Source organism: Macadamia integrifolia, chromosome 14 (genome assembly GCF_013358625.1).
Source record: "Macadamia integrifolia cultivar HAES 741 chromosome 14, SCU_Mint_v3, whole genome shotgun sequence".
NCBI classification, from domain to species: Eukaryota; Viridiplantae; Streptophyta; class Magnoliopsida; order Proteales; family Proteaceae; genus Macadamia; species Macadamia integrifolia.
The window spans coordinates 8,629,559-8,657,268 of record NC_056570.1 but is presented as its reverse complement, the minus strand read 5'-3'; the positions used below and the strand labels follow the sequence as shown (position 1 = coordinate 8,657,268).

Sequence of the window (27,710 nt, the reverse complement as noted above, 5' to 3'; positions counted from 1 at the left end):
TAGGTTCCTCATCTCATAAACCCATTTATAGGATTGAGTTTTCCCAAGCTCTCTGGCATTAGAGCAGTCAAAAGTGTGATGATATGTTATGATCCCATATCTCTCGTATAAGAGGTTGATATCCCATATTGGTTTTCAAAGGGAATTTATATGGGCTGATATCGATTAGGATTACCTTACCTGGGAAGCACATTTATAGTGGGAAGGGCATTATCGACTTCATGAAATTAGAAGTAAATTAATAATGATGATGACTAGGTGAACCCTATTCCACTGTTTTACAGTCTCATATCAGTCATATGGGGTTGATCCCCATGGATTTGGATTGAGTTTTTCCAAGCTCTCTGGCATTAAAACAGTCAAAAGTGTGATGATATGTTATGATTCCATATCCCTCTTATAAGAGGTTGATATCCCACATTGGTTTCCAAAGGGAATGTATATGGGCTGATATCGATTAGGATTACCTTACCTTGGAAGCACATTTATAGGGTTGAGTTGTTCTAGCCCGTATCACACTCCATCACTAGAAAGTTGAAACACTGAGATGGGATAAAAGCCAGCATCCACTCGATTGACTTTCAGCGTTTCAAGAAGTTACTGTTTCAATGGAAATGGATGAGATTTCTGGTTTTTAATAGATCCCTTCCTTTTCCAAGTGGGGATTCTCTCTCTGTGAGCATCATTCTATCCATGATTGTAGTTTTAGGCATTAATTGCATTCTTTAGTTACTGTCATGGAAATCTTCACTGATGAGAACTTGTAGGGGAAATGTCTGAAACCTTTGCATGGAACATGTTACATGGAAATGCATGTGATTAGGTTTAGGCATTATTTCCCATGTTTAGTTAATGTCCTGGAACTATTCTCTGACGAAAACAGATGCCTTCCAGATCCTGGCTATCCAGCCCCTCTTACATGGATTCTTGTAGGAAATGTATGCTGACTTGCATTGGGTCTCTATTGTTGGAAAACTTGCTGTGTACTTTATGTATCTAGAATGCATCTTTTATAGAAATAAGAGAAGGTTGGATTAAATTCAGTTCAGCATTCCACATTCATCATTTTAGTAGCAGAAGTTTCAACATCAAAACACCTTACATTTATTTGAAAGTGCACCATTATGGGTTTTCATATCTTAATTGTAGGTTTTTTTAGGATCCTGCAATTCTTCTTCTCCAAACATAGGTTCTGTATGAAACATGAAATCAATATTAAAGCTTCTTCTAGCTCTTGTTTCCTCTGATAATGATTAAGCACTGGCACAGGGGTTCTTTGTGATGGGCAAGTTTCCATCATAAGTGCATTTCATAACATCTGGTGTCCTCATCACCCGTGGTCCCACCGGTAGTTTGCTGGGTTTCGGACGAATATCCTGCACACCACCAAGTAATCAATTAAAAGAAAAATATGAAGCAGGGCTTAAATGTATAGCCATTTACAAGAAACCAGGAGAATGAAGGTGTCAGCTTGGATTGTGTTACATTAGAGAGGGATACTAATCTCTGCACAATATTGCAACAATCCCATGCTAGGTCAGTTTTGAAAAGAAAAATATGTTGGTCTGCATTCAGGACAAATATCTTTGATTGAAAAAGAGGGGTAAGATTTGTGTTTAAAGATTGTGCCTCAACTTCGGTTGGAAACATCTTCTGATCTGCATTATCAAAACCAGCCAGTAGGCAGACTTGTTTTTTGACATCATTTATGTCTCACATAAGATAGCACCTGTAGGTGACAATGATAAGATGCTAGGAAGACAATTGTGATGGTTTGATCATGTGAAATAATAGCAATGTCCATGCAATTTAGGCACAGGCATGTGATTCAAGGCAGAGGAAAATGGCCTGATAAGTCTTGACATAGGATACAACCTAAGATAAAGTGAAAAGCATGGAAAGGATTATTTCATAATTCACAATGGTCAGAGCAATGGATAAGGGTCTATTGAAAAACTATGTAGCCACAATTATGTAGGAAGAACCAAGGGTAGATTATATTTTCAGTTGAGGAAAATGCCGCAATTTATCTGATGTTGCAATTTAAAAGGGGTGTAGGACGTTAACCTGTGGAGTTTATAGAAGTACTGCAAATTGGCATTATCCTTTCATTAGAGTAGCTGGCAATTTTATATAGTGTCAAAGCTTAGTGACCTGGTCGAATATAGCTGTTGGAATTGCAAGAGTTGCACAAACATTGGGAGAGTCAACTATTCCAGAAATCCTTCCTTCACAGGGACAAGCTGATAGCAGAAGATAGACCTGATAGACAAAAAATTATGTCCAAGGTTAGTTCAACAAAATAATTCCTAATGTGCCAATCCCCCCCCCCCCCCCCCGGTTCGGAACTTAGACCTGTTCTCTGGAGTATCCAAATTTAGAGATATAGTCAATGGCATTGAGTACTGCTCGCTTGAATGCAACACTTGCATCCATGTAATGTTGCTTTCCACTCTCGTCTACACTGACACCCTCAAATACCAGCCACTCTGAGAATCTTGGTTCAACTGGGCCAATCTCAAAGATTGGGTTTACATGAAGAGGAGTTGGACCCATCGGTGTGAGGTACTCGCGCATTCCATCCCTTATGACTTCACACCTGATACCAAGACAATGTTATTATTGATTAACTCTAGGAAGGGGATTACATTCATAATTTTTATAAACAACAAGTAATAACTATATTGAGTAAAACCAAATTATGGCAAGTAATGCCAAGCTAAAGCATCTGGGAGGTAGAACAGATTATTGAGATTTGATGGTGTTGAAGGTTGATGTCGCATAACTGTGAGAGGAAGAAACATGGTCTTTTAGGCTTTATTGTTGAATAATTTAAACAAATTCACTCTAGGAGTTCCAAAGCAGAACATTTTAGATTTTGAAAACTTCAGATTTGATGATGCTGATAGTTGATGCCTCCATGGCATGGTAGTATCCTAGAAGTTTCTTTTAAAGGAAAAATAACACCACATATATACAGAAATCTGAGTAATAAGACAAAAAAAGTACTTGAGCTCTAGAAATCCATCCATCTCTATTGCTCCACAGAATGAAACTTCACCATCACCCTGAGAGAAGTGCATGTCACCCATGCTAAGATTTGCTCCATCTACAAATACTGGAAGGTATATTTTTGAGCCTGTGCTGAGATTCTTGATATCACAATTTCCTCCATTCTCTCTTCCAGGAATTGTCCTTGCAGCCTCCTTTGCAATTTCATCCCATTCAGGTGTTCCTTCTTCAATCTGCATGTGGCTTCTAACAGTTAGAATCTTTCTTCTTTCCCTATACTATGTTAGTGGATCCATTGGAACCTAAACATGCTTACTGGATATGTTGCAGAACACATTTATGGATGACCACAAAAAAACTATCTGTTTTATGGTTGGGATCAAAAAAAGTTGCCAAGGTAAAAGGAAATATTCCATGGAAATATCCACAAAAAAAATCGATATTTGTGTTTCTGTCAGGCTAAACAGATTGAAGAAAGAGCATTTGTGGTTGTAGTTGTACCCAGTGAATCATATATACCTTTCCAAGAAGGCAGCCTTCCGGTGTTGGCAGGTTTGCAAATGGTCGTTGGTGCAGAACCTGAGTCAGTGTCATAGACTTGTGGCCATTTTCTTGAAGTTCTCTTTCCCTTTCATTCCATATGTTTAGAAGATCCATTGATGGTGCAGTGCCAATAAGTCCAGGGTGAGTTATACCAGGAAATCGAACACCTGCCAAGAGGATAAAAAATGCAGGAGCATCTTAAATATGGCACATATTGAACATACAGAAAACAATTGGGAGTTTTCTTTTAAATGTTTTTTAAAGATTCAGCAGCATGTTTAATGGAAATAAGATAGAGAAGTTACCTGGTATTTGAGGGGAGTGAGCATATATCCCTTCAAAATACCAAATAGCCTTGGTTGCAGCAGGGAAATGATCAGTCAGAAAACTTCCCCCACGTTCTCTGTCAAGTGATGCTGTATAACCCCATTCAGATCCTGGAAGAGGACCCAAGTTGCAGATTTCAACTGCAAGAAGATCACCTGGCTTAGCCTCCACACCCTCTTTGTCCAATACTCGAATGGGTCCACTGAGATAGTGCACCTAGATCAGTGTCATACGAAAGGTTGAAATGGAGTTAAAAGTTGTAAGAAGATGAAGTTTAGTATCTTAGAGATAAGCAAGTGGCATAACTATGATGATGGATGTGTTCATTTTATTTTATGGGGTTAGGAAATGACAAGATAAATTCTTAGCCATTTATAACATCTACAAAGCAGAAGCTGAGTTCAGAGGCTATTAATTCTCATATAACTGTGCCCTGTCATAACAGCTCTCACAGATTGTCTACAGAGTAGAGGCTAGGAAAACTGCATCTCGGAGAAAGTTCTAGTTATAGCAAACTAGGGTGTTATGTAACTTTGGGGAGAGTCTTGGTTCTCTCCCTACTGATCTTTCATTTAAAAACTTTGCAGAAACTATTCAGGCTCAATCTATGCCACTTCATTAGTGTGTTTTTCTGAAAACAATTTTAAAATTTTCGAAAAGAAAGGGAAAAAAATAAAAATTCAATACTTACAGCAAACAGATTTGTGGATTTTAAATCAAGGGCACTGTCATTGTCTCCAACAGATCCTCCATTACAGTCTACCATCTCAACTCTAAACACCTCACCTTCTGTAACATCTGCAACAGAAGGGATGTCTGGGTGCCAACGGTTGTGAAGAGGTACCTTCTGTTCCGACGGCTTCTTCTTCAGGTCGATGGGAACTACTAGTCTTGGAGTAGTAGGAGCCATTACTGAAACAATTGAGTAAAAGTAAAGGTATCTGTTAGTCTAATAGATCAACTAGTATGTTTATATAGTTGAAAACAAAGTCGAAGTAGCAGATTTTTCTTCATTGGTCCCCACCAACTTTCAATAATAGGACAATTTTTCTTGACAATATTCATGGTTCCCACTTTCACTTATTACTCTTTCAAAACTCTTTTTTTCATACTAATTTCCAAACAGTGCATGATGCATGCTATCTTGTCCATGAGTGACTATTGTTGATCTGATATTAATCCATCTTCCTTCCAGACTCATGCAATTTCATTAAATATGAGGTTTTTCCTCTTTTTCTGATATGCCACCAACCTTAGAATCTAAGTGTTCAATATTTTCTTTCTGTTCTTCTGTATTATTTTGGTAGGGAAGATGTCTCCTTTAACTGTCTGGTTCAATTAGGAAGCCATCAGAATTTGTATCCCTTGAAGGTACAAATGAAGCAATGTCATTGCGGCTGGTTCAAAATGGATGATGCCAAGGTTCTGTACACACTGGTTTGGCTTCAAGACTTTTAGTGAAACAAAACCTAAGCTGAAAACCATAAGAAGACCTTGGCCACTTCCTGATATGTAACTACTGAATGATTGATGAATGAAAGGTGATATATCTCTGTCAGACATGATATTCAACACTGGTAGTAGTGCCTTACTCCATCTTAATCTTTCATTTTCATCTCTAGTGGGCTGAGTCAATTCCATACTTGAGGACATGAAACTCCACCTCAGAGTCCACTTACTAGTAAGGTTTTAGGCCCACTAAGATTCTCTTATCATATACTTTTATGCCATCTTGCTAAAGAAAAGACACCTGAATCATGAAAGATTATTGAAAATAATGTTTGATCTCTGTTAATGTGAACTATGAATTTTCTTTTACAGTATCTAATCTGAAAATTGTTCTACATAATGTATAACATCCTAATGATTCACTCCTCTGTTCTTTTTTTTTTCAACAAACAAAGTTTGGATAAAGGGAATCTGTGAACCTGGCAAAGGTTTATTGGCCGGAACTCATCGACACTTGGGGAATCTAAATACAAAATGGATAGTATTTTGGTTTGTTCCATGCACGCTTTGATGGGTATGTTCCAACAAATAAACTTGAAGATAGTAAAATGATGAGATTTTTTTATATTTTTTTTTTATTATAACTATTCTATAATCTTGGGAAGAAGAATAATATCTCAGTGGCATCGTCCTCCTTGAACTCAATTGTTAGTTCTACTTGGAGGTGGTAGCACAGTGGTATTTATGTTGGGCTTAGCTCAGCAACCGATCTACAATTGGCAATTAAGCTCTTTTTCCTTAATATGCATAGAATACAGCTTATATGATTTTTTTTTTTTCTCTCTCTTTCTTTGTGGGGTAGAACACCTTATCTGAATTAAACCAAATAAATGGCTTGGATCAAATGGGTGAGCCTGTGTCACAACGGCTAAGTTGTACTATTGCAATATTTTGGTCATAAGTTCAAAATTTGAAACAGTCTCTTCTTCAAAGTAGGGTATAAGGTTGCTTATATCAGTCCTTCCCAAACCTTGTAGTAGTGGGAGCCTCGTGGACTAGGTTGCTCTTTATAAATGGCACATGAACTAGCCCAATTACTCAACTTCCCCGAATCTTTGAAAGTTCTGAAAATGTAGACCACAATTTTGGAATCTTAGAAGTAGGAAGTCATGTAAGAAACTATACTTTGCATAAAGGAGGATATTTTCAGCAAAAATCATATGATCAGCGTATATATGATCCTAATAATTAGTCTTAATCATGTGACAAGGGATATAGATTAACTTTTTTATACCGTAGTTAAACTAAGGTTGATGACAACAATCTCAAACACCATAAATATCACAAACAATGAAAATCGTGAAGACACTTATGGAATCAGTAGGGTTAAGTCATGCCATATAGTCACTCTCCTAATAATGATTGTCAATGCCTCTTATATGGTGCAAACTGACTTCTTTTGAATCAATATCCAAGATAAAATAGCCCATTCTCTAGCCTATGCTAGAGCTTGTACTAGTAGCGCACTCACTTGATCAGCGAGTTAGGGACACCAAGGGCTGCAATCGGTTGGACATAACAAACTATGATTTATGAAAGCCAAGATCAAGAGAAAACAAAATTCGGATTCTCACATAATTGGGATTGTCTCTCATAATTGTTAGAGATGCCACCAAGGGTTGTCTCCAAAGGACAAATACAAACACTATATCTTTTCCCACAGGACATATATGTTGATCATTGATACATGTCTTCCAATAATCATATTTATGATCAGCCCTTTACCAAAATTATTTTATAAGTTAAACAATATTTTATATAACCAATATTAATCCAATTGAAAATTCCTACACCTTGTTCCATCAGAGCCCATACTTGTGGGCTTTGGGCCCAATAGTTTCCTAAGATGGTGCCTCCTTTGCTGCATTAATCTTAAAATTTCTCTATTCAATCACATAACCAATGGGAGTGCGGTTTCTATGTTTTTTTTTTGTGAGAATTGTTGTTCTCCTGTATGCATAAGGGTTAATGGGAAAATGTAAAGAAGCATTCACTGAAAAGTCATTTTACATTTCATGGGGGTGGTGGGTCAATCATTTCATCCCCATGTCTTTGAGTGTAGGGTCCACACTCTCCCAACCTTTTCATTCTATTCATTTCTATTTCACTGAAATAAGGTGAAAAAACCAAACCAAATAATTTCTGAAGTAGAAATCACCCATGAAATTGAAATAGAAATCAAACCAAATCATGCCTAAATTCGAAATCATTTTTATAAAACCCTCTTTGTCCCCCTTCTCCTCTTACCTTCCTTGTGCCAAGGCCAAACCCCTTCTCTTCCAGGTTCGATCTCTCTTTCGCGGTTTGTTGATTGAGAATACGCCAGAATTTTTTTCAGGAACCTCTGGTGGATCTAGCTGATATCATCTTTGGTTACTGGTGATTTTTTTTATTTCTCTCCTCCACTCTGTCTCATTTGTTTATTGGCGAGTTCTGCAACCGCTAGCTGCTACTTGTAACTGGAGATGGTATAAATTTGTGCCGTCTCAAGTTTTATTAACTAAATTTATGACCATTTATTTTAAAGTCCAGGCTAAATAATATTCATACCTTACTTTTTCCAATCCAGAAATAAATAACAACGGTGATATCAAGAAACAAGGGTTATGGTATTAGAACAAATTAGTATTTGATGGGAGGTAGTTAATATATAATTTTAGCTCTAATTTCTATTGGGTTCATGTATTTGAGATCTATTTTTCGTTTTTAAGCACCATATATCATGACCTCATAATGGGTAAAAGGACAATTATTTTTTCTCTTCATCTATATGTAATTTTCCATGCAGATTGTTGAATAGACAGGGAAGCAAAAATGGTCTTCTAATTAGTGCAATTGTGGAAAAGCAAGTTGAGAAGGTGTGGCATAGGGTTGCCCTAAAGATAATATCATGTTTGCCACTGTCATTCGGTATTTTGCGAAGAAACCAAAGCCGAAGATGAAACCAATAGAGTTGAAGACTCCACCAGAGCAAACACAGACCATCACCCGGGTGATATTTGACATCTTGAAGGAGCATGGTCCTCTCACCATTGCTGATACTTGGGAACATGTTAAGGTACACTACTTACATGGACCTTCTGTTCATTACTTCACACATTTTCTTTTTTTCCTGATTGCTGGAAATAATTGATATGGAAAGCCATTTGTGGTGTTAAATCAGTTTGAATGGTCTTTTGGCTCTGAACTCCAAAAATTTATGGAATAGATAATGTTAAACTCTGTTATGATTTTGATTTTGGTGGCTTGTGATTTTTAAGAGCTTTGTCTGATTTGAGATGTATTTAATGAATATTCTACTAGGTTTCTGGATTAAGCTTTGTGACTTTGTTAGTTGCATTAAACACAGTTGCAGTTTGGTCCATCGATGTTTCCTAATATTGTGTATGCACTGGAATGTTTGTAGGCGTGAGAGACCTGAAACAGACCTAGGTTTTCGGACCCTGTGAACTCCAAAATATAGGAATTCAGAACTTTAAAGAGAGTGGAATAAATAAATTTTGAATTCTAAATATGTAACATGTTTAGGATAATAATCCTGTGACTGTTCTTGTATTATGTTTAGGGTGAAGTATTAGAATAGGTTGATTGACTCTTTGACTGATTTCTTTAGAATAGGTTGATTGGCTCTCTCTCTCTCTCTCTCCCTCCCTCCCTCTATACCTTTATTCACTCTCTCTCTCTCTCTTTGTCAAGCTCCTCCTTTCAGCATTGCTACACCTAGAACACTGATTGTATCCATAAGTGTTGGAGTTATGCTTGGCTCCTGTTCTGATACGTCCTGTAAATTTATGTCACACCAATGCTTCTTTCATTTTTTTTTTTCATAGTAGAATGCCGCTCTTATTGGATGTTTTAAGTATCTAAATCCTGTATTATTTTAGTCTTAGTAAAGGGGGAAAGAAAGGATAAAGATGCAAAAAGGTCAAAGATCAATTCTTTGATAAAGTCACTTGAAAGGATTAATCTGAATGCCCCTACTAGTTGCCAGTGCTTTATGCCGCACCTTTGCTATATTTGTTCAGTGTATGCCTAAACTCGTTTCAATAGAAGGAGTATAGATTTCATTTCATTATTTCTTTTCATCATCATTATAATCGGCTTTGTCCTCTTCTTCTTTTAGTAATTATATTGGGTGAAGAATAAATATTTTGTTTTCATGATCTCCGGACAGACTTGGATGTTGAGATGCAAGAGGACCATATATAACATTACAATCTTGTGTTGGCTGCTTGTATTCAACTTGTAATCACTTCGTACATTTGTGCGTTACTTTTTAGCAAAGTTCTTCTGTTCTTGTCAATTTGACTTCTTGTCTTTACTGTTCCAAATTGTAGTGAGTTCGCTCTATTATAATATGATTAGGGTTGTGCAGTCATATATATAATCATCAAATGTTACAGTAATCTACTGCTTCTTTTTTTTTCCCCTGACTTCATATGAAATTCCATTTTCTTTTTTCTTTTTAAAACTTAGGACCTTCTAACCTGGCAAAGTTAGACTATGTCATTCTATTTTTTAATGACAAAGTTCCAACAATCATTGATTATGGTGACTGTAAGCCTGTAATTGGCAATTATCTAGATAACATGGAGAAGTATATAGAAAATGCAAAGGCAGAGAGAGTTAGACCCAATAAAGGAGAGAATGAGCAGGAAAACCCAAAAATAGAATGAAAATATCTTAAAACCCCATCAATGAAATGTCTAAGAAGCAAGCCAAATTTCTATTCTTTATCTAATGAACCCATGAAAGATAAAAACTTATTTCAGAACTCCTCCTTAAAGCCCAATGTCTATTCTTTATCTAATGAACCCATGAAAGATAAAAACTTATTTCAGAACTCCTCCTTAAAGCTTCTTTGTGGTCGAAATCTGTAGGACAAAAATAACAGTGGAATTGTTAGAAGTTACCCAAAAATACTAGCTGTTATTTCCTTGAAACCTGGTTCACCGCATCAACTAAGAGAAAAGTAGGCATCAAGTTATACCCATCCTTAGTGAGGAAATATTCTTTTATCAATGGACATGAATGTGGTTCTGACTTCTGACTCATAGCATATGTGGATCTACCTCTTAGTTTTTCTCTCTTCAAGGATGGGTCTGGTTGGCTGGTTGCTGATGTTTGAATTGATGGTAGCAGCTTTGTGTTCTGTCAAGGACTGTGGCCTGTTTTCACCAGGACTTGGGATTGAATCTTGCCTTCAACTTCTTCTTCTTTTTTTTTTTTTTTTTGGTGGGGTGGGGGGGTTGGGGGGGCAGTTGTAAGCACCCAAAAAGATAAGATAAACAGAGTTCAGAAGGCAATAAAACTGGACACATTTTACCAATGTACACAGTTCTTGCTTCTGTTGCGACTAGATTAGGAAGGTTTCACTAAGATTTGTGAGAAAACAGTCCAGTCAGGATGCCAAGTGGCTTTACGGCCACACACAAGTGTGCAATAAGGTTCTGTATTCCTCTATAACTCATCAATAGGAAACAATCATTGTCAACCATAGCGAAAAAGTTCACTAGTTGCCAGAGTTAAGTTTGAGCATTCAGAGCACAGACCAAGGTTTCAGCCATCTCCAGCACCCAGTCGACGAAACCTGCGACTGTAGAAGATTCTATAAAACGAATCATAATGATTCAATGGGTGGGATGGCCAAATCCTGCGTAAAGAAATTATCTTACTGTCCTTGATCTTGTATTTTCGTTTTTTTTGTGCTTCAATGGTTGCTTAATTCTCAGGATGTTGGTTTGAGAGGATTGACAAGCAAAAGGCACATGAAAATAGTGTTGAGATGGATGAGGGAAAGGCAGAAGCTTCGGCTAATTTGCAATCATGTGGGGCCCCATAAACAGTTCCTCTACACCACTTGGTTCACAAAGCCCAATGTCAAGCCCTTAAATCCAAGACATAGTTCTTACAGACCGTAGCTGCTTGGGACCTTAAATTGCTACTGGTTTGTCTTGGTTTCTTCACAGTTATTGCCACTTGGGATACTCAATTATGAGATCTGAGATGCTGTTGAGCTTGGCAGTTGCATGAGAACTCATTGATGTTGGATGTGTAAATGTGTTATTCACTGAAGAGTTTTTCCATCTAATTTTATTGCTGCATGATGCGCGTGATCTTATGAAAGTGGTCTCAAACTCACGACCAATGGCACATAAAGGTATCGCTTCTGTGATTTTCCATGTAGATGATAGTGAATCAGTGATACAGTGTGTTGAAAATGTAAACAAATTCCTTTTGTTGGTTGAACAATCAATACTCTGAGAATTCATATAGATGTGTTTTTTTTTTCATTTGGTGTTTTCCCATTATGCTTTTTCGCATACTTGGGTAAATTTGAAGTTATGAAGTGGATGTTTTGAACTTAAAACATTTTATGCAGCTACTAGATAAAATCCAAAAAAATTGAAAAGTATCTCCAAAGAAAAATAGGAAGCTCATGAGGTGCATGCTTATAACATTTAACTACTAATAAAATAAATAATTAGGAAGGCAAAAGAGAACTATAATATCAATCTCAATCTTTAATTCTCCAAAACTTGACTTCAAGCTCCAAATGGATTGCCTGACTTCTGTTTTAATGAAAGCTTTATCCTTAACCAATATCCCAACAGAAATCAGCTGAGATGTCAGAGCAAGCAAATGCAGCTGATAGATGAGAAAGTGATCTGAACTCTGTGAAATTATCCACAAACATACCTAATGTATGGCATAACATTTTTTACAATCAAATGACGATTCTCATGAATAATTCTTGCACATCGAAAAACACAGGATCTAATGAAATCTGTATTGGATTCTTTTCGGTGTGTTTACTCTTAGAAGTACTTGTTTTGGCTCCATATGGAGTCTAGATAACAAGATTAGTGTATGAATGTTGTGATTCTTCTAGGTATCTAGATGTTGGTGCTCATCAGAAAGCTTTTACTTTCCATTGCCATATGGTTTGTGTGAATAGGCTGTCTTTTCTATTCTGAGTCAATCCTTTATCTGTGATATTGAATCCAAGACTACAAATTCTGATTTCTCCATGGCAGTTCACCTGTATTTGGTGGACATGCTCACACCAACATCTACTTTTAACTAAATTTTGAACAAGACTGATATGTCCATGTGTTAATATAGTACAGGGAACTCCAAGCTCACTTCGACAGTGACCATTGTTAAATTTGAGAGTCCATACCAGGAAGGCCACTTGGTCAAGACAGACCAACCTAAATAGGTGACCTATCAAAGGGTCCTCCATCAAAATCATCACTCTGCATGGCTAATGGAGAAGGTCCCTGTTATTGCATGATGGAGACATTTTCCTTTATTTCAGTACCACCTTCGATCTAGATGTCCAAGTTTCAGAAGTGATCTTGATACATAAGGCTTATTGTTGTAAAAGCACTTGGATGTTCAGGGCCTCCAGTTTTCAGAGTAACAGTAGTAAGAAGGTCTTGTTCATTTTATTCAGATTGAGGTTCTCTCCTTTTCTTTGTTTTAATTTCTTCACCACTTCCAAACAAACAACACACATTTGAAAATTTTCCCGTCTCTTTTCATTCAGACTTACCCTTCAGTTTACCCTTAAAAGCTTTGTTGTCTATTCTATTCACTACTAACAATAGGACCCAAAAAGACGGATTTAGATCCTCTCCAGCCGACTTTCTCTCTCCTATTTTGTCTGGCCGGTCCCTCTCCAGCCACCCCCGGCTGGAGAGAATCTGAATCCAGTTAAAAAATAGAGATTTTTCTAGCCTAGAAATTTGGTACATGTGCCAGTGACAAGAATATATACTTAAAGAAATAATATAAATTATCCATTTAGGAACCAAATTCATGTTCAAAAGACAACTCACAAATTATGGACAAAAAATGATGGGAGTCAAATTGAAACCATCCACCCACCAATGGAAAATATTAAATTTGTCTTTGACAAAGTAGATTTACTTGTTTCCCCCTTCAAATCGTATGAAGGAGTCACGGAAGAAATAAAGCAAATAATCCAACAAGAAAACTTCACAATTCAATATCTTCAAACAATTGGCCAACAACTCTACAAAGCCTTATCCAAAAACAGTGAACAAATTGTAGATGTTCCGGAGTCTAGTAAAGTTAGGTCTTTACCTATATTCAAACCCTACAAAATCTCTCTCTCTCTCTCTCTCTCTCTCTCTCTCTCTCTCTCTCTCTATATATATATATATATATAGAGAGAGAGAGAGAGAGAGAGAGAGAGATATAGAGAGAGAGAGAGAAAGAGATATATATATATAGAGAGAGAGAGAGAGAGAGAAGCTCATGCCCAAATCAAGTGCATTGACCATGTAGGAAAGTATTTTCTCAAAAATAATCTTGTCAAGAATAAGCTATTGGTTTATTGAAATATTACATGAAGTCCAACTTATAACTTTCTTTTTTTTTTATCTCTCCGTGCTATCTAAGGATCATTCCTTATAAAAGGGAATTCACATTAAGAACTATAAATTCACTTGAATGATATCAAGATTTGCAAAATGGAATGTGATGCTCGTAAACTTGTTAAACTCCTTCTGCCAGTCGAATTGGAGATCAAAGAGGTTTTTTTTTTTTCCAGAAATTTGACCCAGAAACAGAAGTGTTATCATGCAAGGCCTTATCCTCCCATGTATCGTATACCCTCCCATTGATATTCATGCACCCATTTTTTAGTTCAGGAATTGTTAATGGTTTGTTTTGCCAAGAGATGGAGTGTATTTGTGCTGAAATTTGACCAGTGTGCAAGGCATCTTAGGGTCTATCCATATACAAATTTAAAAACTATCTGAGCTGCCATATTGTAAGCGTAGAGATCATGAAGAATCAATGTATTTGGGCTGAAATTTGACCAGTGTGCGAGGCATCTTAGGGTCTATCCATACACATTTAAAAACCATCTGAGCTGCCATATTGTAATTGTAGAGATCATGAAGAATCAATGAACAAATGTTCTTGGTTAAATCAAATTAAGGTGCAATCGAGAACTGCTTGTTTTGGAACTCTTTCACATCACATTCATGGCATTGGGCACCATGATCAAAGAATTAGTCAAGGATGAGATTATTGTGTATGGAGGATGCTTGAAAGTTAAACTCACACACACACATTACCATCTACCCATAGACATGCACTCACCTACCACCTACCCGTACACACCCACTACCCACCTACACGCACACAAACGCACTACCTACCCACACACAAACAAACAGATGCACTCACTCCCACACACACACGGATTAAGGTACGGAATAATTGCTATTCAATGATGAAAAATATGAAGAACATTGCAAAATGAACTAGAAAAAGGCTACAGTCAGATTGAAGAATCCTACTCACCTGGTATATCAAAAAGGAGAGTTTTTTTTTTTTCCTTCCTGTAAATCCTAATTTTTTTTTTTTTTTTCCAAAGCAAATACAAAATAGCCAATTAATGCAGAAGTAATTAATGCAAAATAGCCAATTGAAAAGCAACAGTCATGTTTCTAAGCCTCCAAGCTATGGAGAGAACCACTGCCCAGTATGGTGGGAAGGTGTTGAGTCACTTGAGTGTTAAAACCCACCAGCCAATTAATGCAGAAGTAATTAATGCAAAATAGCCAATTGAAAAGCAACAGTCATGTTTCTAAGCCTCCAAGCTATGGAGAGAACAAGCTATGAGAGAACCACTGCCCAGTATGGTGGGAAGGTGTGAGTTGAGTGTTAAAATCCACCCTACCATGCACTCTCAAAATTCAATGCCAAATAGACTTCACATGTACTCTCAAAATTCAATGCCAAGTAGACTTCACATGCACTCTCAAAATTCAATTCCTTTTGAGGGTTTTCATTAAAAAAAAAAAAAAAAAAAAAAAAAAAAAGTTCATTTTGAGGGTGCATGGATTTGTAACTTCCATTAATGAAGAGTTGGATAGCTGAGCTACGACATGGCAACTCTAATAATAGTAGTTCTTACCATTCTCATATTCTAATTTGTCGTTCTGAGGCATCAATCATGAAAATTCTTAAAAGGAATTCAAAAAAGATCCTAAAGAGTTTTGGAAAGATAACTATCCTTGGAGAAATTTGGGATGCAAAGCATAAGAACATAACAGGATTTACAGAAACCAAGCTCTGAAAGAAGAAACCTCTCCCACTACTGCTGCATGCGGTGATAGAATTTTCCTTGTCCAGACAACCCAGTGATTTGGAAGAGGTTCTGGCACATCATATCTCCAATTCTCAATAAAATTCTTTGAGGAATGAAATAATAACCCACAGAAATTACACCAGCAAATAAAACACCCCAAAAAACAGAACCACAGAGGAAACAAGCACAAACCACAATTGAGCTCAATCCATGAAGTCAAAAAAACATGAGCAAGATTTTATTTTTTTCCAATGCCAAACCAGAAAAACAAGAATATCTAGAAACCTATCTGAAATATTCAAATAAATATTAAATCTCAAATCGAACCCACTTGATAATATAGACCATAACAATATTCCCAGTTTGAGCATTACCCAACCAATAAATCAGTTAAATGTTATCCAAATAAACAGGGAAAAGGTGGGAGGGTAATGAATAGGTAGGATTGCCATGTAGGTACTGTATATTAAACATGTCCCAAATGTCAGTGAAGAGGAGGGCCAAGCTCCTTCAAGATATCAAACAACACCCATCTTATGGCTCACCTCTACTAGTTTCAGCTTTGGTGCAATGTCAGATTTCAGATCCAGTGTCAAATATGCTACTCTGCCAACAATGACCATGTGCCTCTCCCTCACTCTCCCCTTAACGCTTTTCCATTTGTAAAAGAGCATTGTTGTCGGCCTTGTCTGTTCAATATGCTTCAACATTTTTCTCTTCCATTCCTTTTCTTTTGGGGATGCAACTCAGGGACATTCTTCTTTTCCATTCCTTATCTTCTGCCTGGTGCAATCAAGCTCTTAACTTTTCATTCTCATCAGCCTATAAGAGCAAGGAATCCCCTATTACACAATTCACCACAATCATACACTCTTCTTCATGTGTGTCTGACCGTGGAACAGGGTGGGTGAATAAGCACATATGCAATCAAGAAGATGGCTGCTAACTGTTCCCTTCTGAAATCCTTTTAGTCAATTCGGAAGCAACTGAATACTTGTTCTTATCATAGCATGCCGTCATGAAGGCTACAGAAGTTATACGGTCCACATTCTGGTCTTTATCCAACAATCTGTGGAAAAATGATGCTGCCATGTCCACCATCCTCTCACTACAAAGTTTCCTGATTAAGGTATTGACAGTACGAATCCACAACTTCTTGTCTAATATGTCCAAGATAGCCATAGCAGTGGCAGTCTCATCCTTCTTGCAATATTCATAAGCTAATGTGAGGCGAGTAACTTCACATGGCGAGAATCCCTTATCTACCATGGCATCATAAAGCTTGTGAGCCTCCTGCAGCTTGGACTCCTTGCAAAGCCCACTTATTAGAGCACCATAAGTGAGAGAATCAGCGGGACAGCCACACTCAGTCATCTTATGAAAGACATTCAAAGCAGAGCTGACGTTTCTATCTCTACAGTACCCAGAGATCATAGATGTATAAGTGTGTTTGCTCAGTACCAAGCCAAGTTCAATAGCTTCGTCAAATAGCTTCTCACTATCTTTCATTCTTCTTTGACGGCAAAATACTGCAATTAATGTGGTGTACGTATGCATATCAGGCTGGAGCCCTAATTTTAACATCTTGTTAAACAATTCCAAAGCCCGATTAGGGTCAGCCCGCCTGCAATGCTCGCTAATGAGGATGGTATATGTGATTTTATCTGCTTGCAATCCATGTGCATAGCCCGTCTGAAGAAGCCTATGTGCCTCCTGAACTCTTCCCTTCTTGCAGAGGCCATCAATAATTGCATTGTATGTACTAATATTGGGAGTGCAATTTTCTTTAGCCATTTTATCTAGCAGCTCATAAGCCCGATCAACATTCCCTACTTTGCAATGCCCATCAATCAAAGTTGTGTAGGTGTTGGTGTTTGGTACCAATCCTTGTTCTTGCATCCTAGTCAACAACATCTCAGCCCGATTCAACTTCTTCTCCTTGCAATAGCCACTGATCATGCAAGTGTATGTATGCACATTTGGTTTATAGTTATTGCTCCGAATAAGCTTCAGAAACAGCCTAAATGCCTTCTCTATCCAACCTTTCTTGCAGAGTCCATCAATCAATGCTGTGTGAGTATAGACATTTGGCTTACAACCTTCCCTTGCCATCTGCTCCAAAATTTCAAATGCTTGCTTAACACTGCCTCTCTTGCACAACCCATTAATCAAAGCTGTATAATTGATCACATTTACAGCCAACCCCGCCTCACGCATCTTCTGCAAAAGCCCAGGTACCCTATTTGCATAGCCGTTGTTGCAGAATGCATCAATGACCAAAGTACAGGTCACATTATCTATGATAAGGCCTTCAGCCATCATGTCACTTAACCACTTCTCCACATCAGTGACGTTACCTATCCTGCAATGAGCTCCAATAATTGACTTGAAACTACAAGAATTCGGAGAAACACCTCTATTACACATTTCCACAAACACATTCTCAGCAAGTTCTAACTGGCTCAATTCCACAGCATTCCTCAGGATAAAGTTCAAGGTGTGAACATTAGGAGGCAAGCCCTGGTTTTGCATCTCAATAGTCATGTCGACAGCTTCCTTCAACTTCCCAACTTCAGCAAAGCTTTTCACCATACACCTCATGACTTCGTGGGCTCTCTCAGAATTTCCGAGATGCATCAATGAAGAAGCAGTGGTTATATATAAGCGCATGAAGTGACGAAACTTCGAGAGGCTGATAGCCCAATAGAAGAAACTCAAGGCCACCATGGAACCATCTGTGTCGGCGACAGAAGCAACGACAGTAAGAGCCTTTTCGTGGGTCAAAAGAGATTCATTAATTTTAAGAAACAATGGAGTAGAGTTTGCTCTTCTTTGGCCTCGTTGGTGATAAGCTTCACGAACAAGAAAGCAGATTGTAGTAACTGAAGTTTGGGTTGGAATAGTTGAAGCCAGTGAATGATCTTGAGTGTCTTTGATTTCTTCGATCCAGGGAAGTGAAGTTTGAGGATACTGAGGCCAATTAAAAGGTTTATGGCCATTGTTGGTTGTTGAAACGCTAGATTGACGAGTGAGAAATGGGAGATACAGGCCATTTTTTCCTTTTGGGTAGGAAGAATGACGAAGATAACGGTTCAATGAGTGATGAAGGGAGAGGTACCGAAGAGACGGAACCACCATGGCACCATGATCACGCAACAAAATCTTCATTCTTCCATGGGTTTCCGACTCTCTGTATTATTATCATTTTTTATTTCTTCTACCCCCTTATTTTTTATAGCTTCTCACTGATGGTCATTTTCTTATCGCATATATATAGAGAGAGAGAGAGAGAGAGAAGAGACTCTCACCCACCATCACCATCATAAAGCCTCTCTCAGTCTCTCACCTACCACCAAAGTGAAAGAAGTTCCCAACTACTACCTATAAAATCTCTATTTGCTTCTACCCTGTTGGAGGTTCTTCATCTGTCTGGATTTCTTGGCCTTCAACCATGTCTTCCGTCAAAGACCCTCGTGTCATCACCTGCAAAGGTAATCTGATTTTGATCGACTTCTCACTTGTGATTCTCCATTCTTATTTAATGCTTAGAATTTAAGTCTTCCCCCTTTCTTTTGTAGCTGCGGTTGCTTGGGGACCTGGAGAGCCTCTGATTTTAGAGGAAGTGGAGCTGGACCCTCCGCATCCAATGGAGATTCGTATAAAGGTCGTCTGCACCTCACTTTGCCGGAGTGACATAACACAATGGGAATCTAAGGTCTTGACTCCTGATCCCTTAATCCTTCTACTGTTCGTTTTAGTAGTCTACAGAAGTTCTATACTGGCTTTCCTTTCTAGATTCCCCCCCCCCCCCCAATCACTGTCACATTTGAGGTGGGTCTGTAATTTTGATTGTAAATGGACAATGTCTTCTGATCATCTGTCAAGTTCATCCCAACTGAGTCTGCCAAGTGGTAAACAAAGTACGGAAATTTGACATGTTCAATCCACATTAATTTCCATCCAATTGTCAGAATTTCCTCATCACCTTCCTTGTGGAAGATGTTACTTCTAGGTGAGGATGTGTTGGAATATTTTTTTCCTAATCTGTTTCAGTCCATTTGTTTTGAGTTGTAATGGATGGAAGTTAAAAAAAAGGTAAAATGTAAAACATAGGAAAAAGTTTCTTGTGCAGCCATTGTATCATTCACCATCTCACTTTTTTTTAATTATTATTTTCTCTCCTCCAGTGATCATGTCCCCATGTGGATGACACCATTTCTCATGCTGCCATTGGTGTCGTGTGGAGAATCTCCTCGCCCCCCCCCCCACCAAAAAAAAAATCGCTGCATGGGGAATCCTCTCCCAATATCTAATTATAGTGTTTTGTTTCATAGGGAGTAAATTAAGGACTTAAAAAGTTTGGGTGCATCTTGTTGTAACAAAAGTATTGAACTAAGAAGTTGTTTTTAACAAAAGAGGGAGAGAGAGAACTAAGAAGTTGTAACTTTCTTTTGATTGCCCTTTTTCTTATTCTCAAAAGTTCTTTAGGTCTGAGGTAAAAAAGGATTTTCAAATTAATTTAAAAATGACTTAAGAGTTATTATTACAGCAACCATAACTCAGCTTTATCCCAACTAAATGGAGTTTGCTACATGGATTCTAGACCTCCAATTGGATCTATTCGAGGTCATACTTAGGAGAATACCTAAACTATGCCTGTCTTTCCTCACTACTTCTCTTATGGTCATTTTAGGCTTGCCCCTAGCTGTTTTAGCTCCTTCAATTTGAATTAGATCACTCCTCCTTAGTGGCGCATCCACAGGCCTCCATTTGACATGACCATACCACCTCAAACGGTTTCTTGGAGCTTATCATGAATTGGGGTAACTCCCAAATCACCCATAATATGATCAGTCCTTATTTTGTCCTTTTTAGTTTTGCCACGCATCCATCTTTGCATCCTCATCTCTGCTACACATTGCTTATCGGTATGACATTTCTTAACTGTCCAACATTCTGCCTCATATATCATAGCCGGTCTGACAACTTTCCTATAGAACTTCCCTTTAAGATTTAGCGGACTACATCAATCATACAACACCCTAGATGGACTTCTCCACTTCATCCATCTCACTTTAATTCTCTGTGAAACATGATCCTCTACATCACCTTCCTTATTTATGATTGACCCAAGATACTTCAAATGATCACTTTATGGTACATCTCTCACTTTAATCTTCACTATTTCATTATCACTTTAATCTTCACTATTTCATTATCCATTATAATGTGACTAAAGTTACACAGCATATACTTTGTCTTTATTCTACTTAGTTTAAAACCTTTTGATTCCAAAGTTGCTTTCAATAGCTCCAACTTAGCGTTATTCTTAGTTTTTGTCTCATCCACCAAAACAATATCATCGGCAAAGAGTATACGCCACGAAACCTTGTCTTAAATGTTCCTAGTTAAATCATCCATGAAAACCGCAAACAAATAAGGGCTTAAAGCAAATCTTTGATATAGTCCAATTGTACTTTGTAACTAGGAATTCACTATTTTTCCCTCCCATAGTTCTCATGCTGGTCATCACATTCTCATATATATATATATATATATATTTAATTATGTCTACATATTTACTTTATACCCTTCTCTTCTCTAATACAGGCCAGATTAGCTCTCTAGGAACTTTATCATAGGTTTTTCTATGTCAATAAAGAACATATGGAGATTCTTCTTGTAGCCTCTAAATCTTTTCATGAGCCTCCTAAGTAATAAATAGCTTTTATCATGGATCTAGCTAGCATAAAACCAAATTTCCGAAATATTGATTTCTCTTCTCAGGTGGGCTTCAATAAACTTCTCCCACAATTTCATAGTATGATTCATTACTTTTATGCTTCTATAGTTATTGCACTCTGCCTATCACCTTTATTTTTGTAGATTGGAACTATAGTGCTTCTCCTCTAATAATTTGGTATTTTTTCCTTGTGTGCAAAATCTTGTTAAGGAGGTTGGTTCACCAAGATAGCCCACATTGTTTTAAGTTCTTCCACACCTCTATTGGGACCTCATCAAATGATGGTATCTTTCCAACTTTCATCTTTCTCAAGACTTCTTTAACTTCATCCAGTCCAACCTTTTATATATATTTGTGTGGTGTCTTCCTGCATAATGCATTCTTCCAGGCCACCTCTACTTGAAGTGTCTCTATCTAGTAGGTCAGAGAAGTATATTTCCCATCTCTTCATAATATTCTCATCCCTTACTAGGACTCTACCATTGTTGCTCTTAATACATCTCAGATGGTCAAAATCTCTTCTCCTTTCATTAATTTTAGCTATCTTGTGGATAGTTTTCCCTTCTACTATGGGAACTTTTTCCTATTTTTGTTTTGTATGGATCCATGTAGCTGACCCCATTAAATTGGGATAAGGCTAAGTTTGTTGTTATTGCTGTTATACATAATTTTTTCCCCCTCCTTAGTGTTCAGATTATAGCAAGCATTGTGAAGGAAATGAGAAAAAATAAAAAATAAAAAAAATAAAAATAAAAATAAAAACTAGAGGAATTTCCAATGGTCTCCACCAACATTTAGGGTGTGGAAAACTAGACTATCATTGGGTAAGAGAATCTTGAGATTCAGTATAGCCATTATCCTCACTATATTACAGTCCTAACTCTTTAAGTGTCAAGGTGCCCAAACAAGACTGGGCAAAAAAGGGAAAAAAGGGGAGAGCCGAAGAGGAAGAAGAAGAATTAAAAGAAAGCAGTGGAAATAGGGGACGAAGAAGAAAACGTACTAAGAATCAATAGAGGTACATAGAATTGGAGTGAAATATGGGTGGTTAAGGGCTTGCCTTGGGTGCCTTGGCTTTTCATAGGCCTGGCCTAGGCCTTAAGGCTGCTAGACACCAACATGGCTCACCATAGTGCCATGACAACTACAAAAACAGCAACTCAACCTTTTTCCCAACTAAATGGGGTGGGCTATATGGATCCGTGAGAGGGGAGAAAAAAAGAACACAACAACACTTTGGAAACGTCCTACCTAAATGGGGTTAGCTACATGAATACTTGCACTCCCTACAGTTCTATTTGAGGTCAATACTAGGATTGAGACCTAAACTCTGCATGTCTTTCCTCACTAATTCTCCTATGGTTATTTTATGCTTGCCCCTAGCTCTAGCTCCTTCCATCTGAATCTGATCACTCCTCCTTACTGGAGCATCCCAAGGTCCATTGAACATGGTCATACCACCTCAAATGACTTTCTCAGAGCTTGTCCTGAATTAGGGTCATTCCTTACTTTATCCCTCTTAGTTTTTCCGCACATCCATCTCATCATCTTCATCTCTACTATACTCAGCGTATCTATATTACACTTCTTGACTGCCCAATATTCTTCTTCATACATCATAGCTAGTCTTACGATTGTCCTATAGAATTTTCCTTTAAGCTTTACAGGAATACATTGGTCACAGAACACTCCAGATGCACCTCTCCACTTCATTCATCTTACTTTAATTCTCTGAGAAACATCATTATCTATATCACCTTCCCTTGTTTATGGTTAACCCCAGATATGTAATGTAATCACTTTGCTATATCTCTCTCCCCTCTAGTTTCACCATTTCGTTATCCGTTTTAGTGTGACTAAAGTTACACACCATATACTACGTCTTCGTTTTACTTATCTTAAAACCTCTTGATTCCAAGGTTGGTCTTCATAACTCCAGCTTAGCGTTAATCTCTACTATTGTCTCAACCACCAAAACAATGTGTTATCACCTTTTGCAATAATGAAAGAATAAGGTTAGTAAATCAGGTTTGTCATTCAGTGGGGGAAGGAAATGTGTTGTCAGCTTTTGCAAAAGATGAAAGAATGATAACTTGTAAGAGTGAATCAGGAAAGTTCAACTAGTAGCATTGGAGGTAAAGAAAGCTGATGGAAGATGGAGTGATAAGTTGGTCAATCCCAACTATTTTCTTTTTCTGCCCTCAATTTTATAATTGCACTCTGTAAATGTTCTATTTTATTTGTTTAATGTAAAACCTTTTTCATTGTAATATATGTTAGAGAAAATTGTGTAACTGACACAGACAAGGAATCTTTGATTGCAACCAGTCTTCTATATTGGCAATCATCCTTATCAGTCCTACCATATGTATCATTTCTTTATCTTTGTTGTTTTGTACTTCCCTGTAATCAAGGGATGATTCATTATATCATATGGTTAATTGGATATTATAAATAACTTGCTGGGACCCCATATCGGTTGATTCATTCACACCGTCGATGTAGGCATTCACCGAACCACATAACCCCCTTTTTTTTATCTTGCCTTCTCTATTTTCTATAAACATATTCTACAGATGTGTTTGCTGGTTGCTTTTCTTGTGGTTTGTTAGCTGGCTAGGCATCTTGTTCAGCATTCTGATTTTGATTTACTGAAAAAGAGGCTAGAAGGATAGCCTGTTAGTAGTGATGACTGGCTATCTCTAACAAAGTACAAGTTACACCTATATGTTTAGCCATATAAAATTTCCTTCCATGATCTGGAGTTATAAATTTCCCTAACCTGATGCTTCTTTTTTACAGGCAAATGCTCCTTTATTTCCTCGGATATTTGGCCATGAAGCATCAGGGTTTGTTCTATTGTTTCTCCTTTTCCTCTGCTCTGGACAAATTATATTTAAATGGTAGATAATGGCATAACTAGGAAGATTCTAATACCCAATGAGATCGTCTAAATTTTATATGACATGTGTTAATGTCATTGTCATTGCATCTGGAAGAGTCAGTTGATGCTCTTTCATTTGCATTGAGTATAGCTTAGAAATCACTCCTATGAGATGATTAATCGTTACTCCATCTTAATCTATAACCAAGTTGTTGGGATAATGATGATTGAGTTTTATTGATAAATGCCATTATATATGATTGTAGACTAATACACTAGATTGTACAGAACTGTAAACTAATGTTGCTACCTACTTACTAAGCATTTGTATACATTATACAAATCAAATTTATATGACATTTCAATGCATGGCTTCACAGCCATTTGAGCAATGATTTGTAGAAGATTCACTTTTAACTCCTTTTAGTATGGATGACCATTGAATAATGAGGACATAGCCTCACCAATCACAGATTCAATTATTTGGTACTGCCTCCAAAATTGTATGCGTACTATTTCTCTCCTCTCTAAGAGCTTCACCAGATTGCAGGTAGATTTCAAACAGTAATCCAAGATCCATTGGAGCCGAAAAAAATGATACAAAAATTGGAAGGGGAAGACAGTTTAGAAACTCACCTTCTAATCGAACAATTGTTGTCAAAGGTGTCACCTAGGTGACCGCCTTGGCATCCAGGTGCCTTTAAAACTAGTGTCACCTTGGTCGCCTAGGCGGGCATTTTGGTCACCTTGCATCCAGGGCCCCTCCATCGCCTTGGTTGCCTAGACGCCATTAAAACTATGGATTGAACACAGTAGTTTAGAAAATTTTCTAATTCACTTCCAAGGTTGTAACCATTCATAAAAATATACTCTAGTTGTACAAATGAAGGGATGAAGAATTCCACCTTGTCCCCATGTAACTTTTTCTAAGAATCGTGGGTCTAACATTAAGCAGAAAAAAAGAAAAAGGAATAAGCAGGCATCTCCTTCCGAATCTACATCCATATCCAATCTGTTGATCCACCAAGTGAAACCTTCTAAGCAGGCTGGTAAACAGTGACAATTCTACCTCCCAATTGGTCAATACCTTTAAAATTAGGGATCTTAACTGTTTGATCTTCTTAATCAATGCTATTTTATTGACTGTTAAAATTGTCAAATTTTAGGCAACCATTGTAACAGAGATAATCTCTACCGGTCTACCCTAGTATTTTTTTTGGGATGGGCATCTACACTACTATTCTCTCATTAACTATCTTTTTCTCCCCAAGAAAGTCAAAGAGAATCATTACTCAGAACGAATTATGTGTTTGTTGATGTCTCTTTATGGAGACCGCCTATTTTTAGTATTGATATCCAAAATTCTATTACAATTTTCTCATAAAATTACAAAATAACTGTGTAACTGAATGTTGCTCTGGAAAATTCACAGAATTGTTGAAAGCACAGGAGAAGGAGTGACTGAATTTAAGGAAGGTGACCATGTGCTGACGTTGTTCACTGGAGAATGCAGGACATGCAGACATTGTAAGTCTGATAAAAGTAACATGTGCCAAGTATTGGGGCTGGAAAGGAGAGGTTTGATGCATAGTGATCAGAAAACCCGTTTCTCAACAAGAGGGAAACCCATCTATCACTATTGTGCTGTTTCAAGTTTTAGTGAATACACTGTAGTGCATTCCGGATGTGCTGTTAAAATCAGCTTAACAGCTCCACTAGAGAAAATTTGCCTGCTTAGTTGTGGAGTTGCTGCAGGTAGGGTTACTTTATATTAGATTTTATTTTCTTTATTATATCCGTACAGGGTCAGATACTTGGCATTCTCTTCCATTTGTTCTTTGTCATGTTTCTACTTCTTCGGTTTTTTAATATTCTGACGATGATTTAATTGGACCATGCACAACTTCTTCCAATTCTGCTCTTCCTTTTTTTTTTTCTTTTTTCTTTTTTAATGATGAAAAATAGAAAGTCCATACAGATCACTTTTATGTTTTCATATTAGAGCAGGCTATGAGTAGACACTTCTTCATTTCCATACTTTCTTTGACATAACTTGTGTTATTAATTTATTAGGTCTAGGTGCAGCTTGGAAGGTTGCAGACATATCAGAAGGATCAAATGTAGTAATTTTTGGCCTTGGTACTGTAGGTCTTTCTGTAAGTATTAATCTTAGCTTATTATTTTTATTCAATTATTTTTCCTGAGAACTCCAAACTCTGTTGACACAATTTTGTTAAATGTGCTTTGTTGTATGAAAAATAAAAAATGCAAATAGATTGCTCAAGGCGCTAAATTAAGGGGGGCATCTCGAATAATTGGTGTGGATACCAATCCTGAAAAGCATGAAAAGGGTATCTGTGGTCCATGGTCGTTTTTTTCGCCTTACGTACTTGGCAACATTTGAAGAGCTGTATTAGCTTCTTTTTTTTCTTTTTTTTTTGCTTTTTTAAGCATCAACTCTCTTCTTGGCGCAGGAAAGGCTTTTGGGATTACGGATTTTATCAATCCTGATGACTGTAATGAACCTGTTTCCCAGGTACTTCTCCTCTATCAAATGCTCTGCAACAGAATAGGCATTTTAATTAATGGGACCAAAGATAAAAGAAGCAAATGGTAATGCATTAATGTAAAGAATCTCAGGGTGTTGGAATCTTGTGTTGACGAACTGATTTTGGGTCTAAGATCATCCTGTTTTGTCAGAGTCTAATACTTCATTCATTATTCATTCTCTCTCTCGGATCATTCAGTGTAGATTGTTATTGATTGCACTATCACCTATCAGGATCATGTGGTTTCATCGGTTAAAAGTGAGACATTTATCTTATTTATTTTCAGGTTATTAAGCGTATTACTGATGGAGGTGCCGACTATTCTTTTGAGTGTGTTGGTGACACTAGCATGATTACTACAGCATTGCAATCATGTTCTGATGTAATTTTATTTCCACCTCTGATTTTTTTACCAAGTATTTTTTAGTCTGATTCTTGAGTCTATTTCTGGTCAACCTTTTTCTATTTCTGGTCAATCTTTAGAAGCTAAAGAATCTATTAAATTTTATCTCTTTTGTCTTCTTTTTCCTTCAGGGTTGGGGTTTGACTGTTACTCTTGGTGTACCAAAAGTGAAACCTGAGGTCACAGCACATTATGGACTACTACTTTCAGGAAGAACCCTAAAAGGCTCTCTATTTGGAGGATGGAAACCCAAATCTGATCTTCCATCTTTAGTGGACATGTATTTAAGAGAGGTAATATTAACTGCACAAACTACCCGTTGGTTAAGAAGTGTGGTGTTACTATTTGTTGTTTTTTAGAAGTGAACTGAAAATGGTATTCTCAATAGTTTTCTTGGCTCTCCTTGTTATGGTAGAAATCAAATTCCATCATTGTTGTGTGTCTGGTAAAATCTTTGTACTGGAGTCTGGAAGTCTATGTATGGTGCTTTTGTCTGCTTGAAGAAACTTCATTGACTCTGGAAGAAGTATTTTTGCTTGAGTTTGCTTCGGCCGATAGAAAAAACTATGTGAAGCCAATAGGAGACATTTAGAATTCCCTACCCCACC

General features: G+C 37.3%; 4 protein-coding genes across 5 annotated transcripts in view; 2 read left to right on the top strand and 2 right to left on the bottom strand.

The window, feature by feature from the left end:
- Positions 1-1,029: 1,029 nt before the first annotated feature.
- LOC122061889 (formamidase-like) lies at positions 1,030-4,844 on the bottom strand. The gene is made up of 7 exons (XM_042625418.1): positions 4,574-4,844; positions 3,861-4,098; positions 3,532-3,722; positions 3,010-3,245; positions 2,356-2,599; positions 2,155-2,262; positions 1,030-1,376 (listed from the first exon to the last, which is right to left on the bottom strand). Exons 1-7 carry the CDS (start codon positions 4,790-4,792, stop codon positions 1,254-1,256), a joined length of 1,359 nt encoding a protein of 452 aa, XP_042481352.1. The 5' UTR covers positions 4,793-4,844; the 3' UTR covers positions 1,030-1,253.
- Positions 4,845-7,612: 2,768 nt separating this feature from the next.
- LOC122060931 lies at positions 7,613-11,684 on the top strand. 2 transcript variants are annotated; one of them, XM_042624040.1, is made up of 3 exons: positions 7,613-7,770; positions 8,180-8,449; positions 11,124-11,684. In XM_042624040.1, exons 2-3 carry the CDS (start codon positions 8,282-8,284, stop codon positions 11,310-11,312), a joined length of 357 nt encoding a protein of 118 aa, XP_042479974.1. In that variant the 5' UTR covers positions 7,613-7,770; positions 8,180-8,281; the 3' UTR covers positions 11,313-11,684. The 2 variants fall into 2 exon arrangements, with proteins under 2 accessions (XP_042479974.1, XP_042479975.1); XM_042624041.1 differs by having other exon boundaries at positions 7,617-7,859.
- A 4,050-nt stretch (positions 11,685-15,734) lies between these two features.
- Positions 15,735-18,852, bottom strand: LOC122061455 (pentatricopeptide repeat-containing protein At4g19890). The gene has a single exon (XM_042624717.1). The coding sequence runs from the start codon at positions 18,689-18,691 to the stop codon at positions 16,466-16,468; it is 2,226 nt and encodes a 741-aa protein (XP_042480651.1). The 5' UTR covers positions 18,692-18,852; the 3' UTR covers positions 15,735-16,465.
- A 21-nt stretch (positions 18,853-18,873) lies between these two features.
- LOC122061456 (alcohol dehydrogenase-like 6) overlaps positions 18,874-27,710 on the top strand; it is a 14,456-nt gene continuing 5,619 nt past the window's right edge. Inside the window, exons 1-9 of the mRNA XM_042624718.1 lie at positions 18,874-19,014; positions 19,102-19,238; positions 24,069-24,115; positions 25,583-25,905; positions 26,224-26,306; positions 26,426-26,501; positions 26,625-26,686; positions 26,986-27,081; positions 27,234-27,395. Coding sequence (XP_042480652.1) covers positions 18,975-19,014; positions 19,102-19,238; positions 24,069-24,115; positions 25,583-25,905; positions 26,224-26,306; positions 26,426-26,501; positions 26,625-26,686; positions 26,986-27,081; positions 27,234-27,395 — 1,026 coding nt within the window. The 5' untranslated portion in view covers positions 18,874-18,974. The remainder of the gene's footprint in view (positions 19,015-19,101; positions 19,239-24,068; positions 24,116-25,582; positions 25,906-26,223; positions 26,307-26,425; positions 26,502-26,624; positions 26,687-26,985; positions 27,082-27,233; positions 27,396-27,710) is intronic.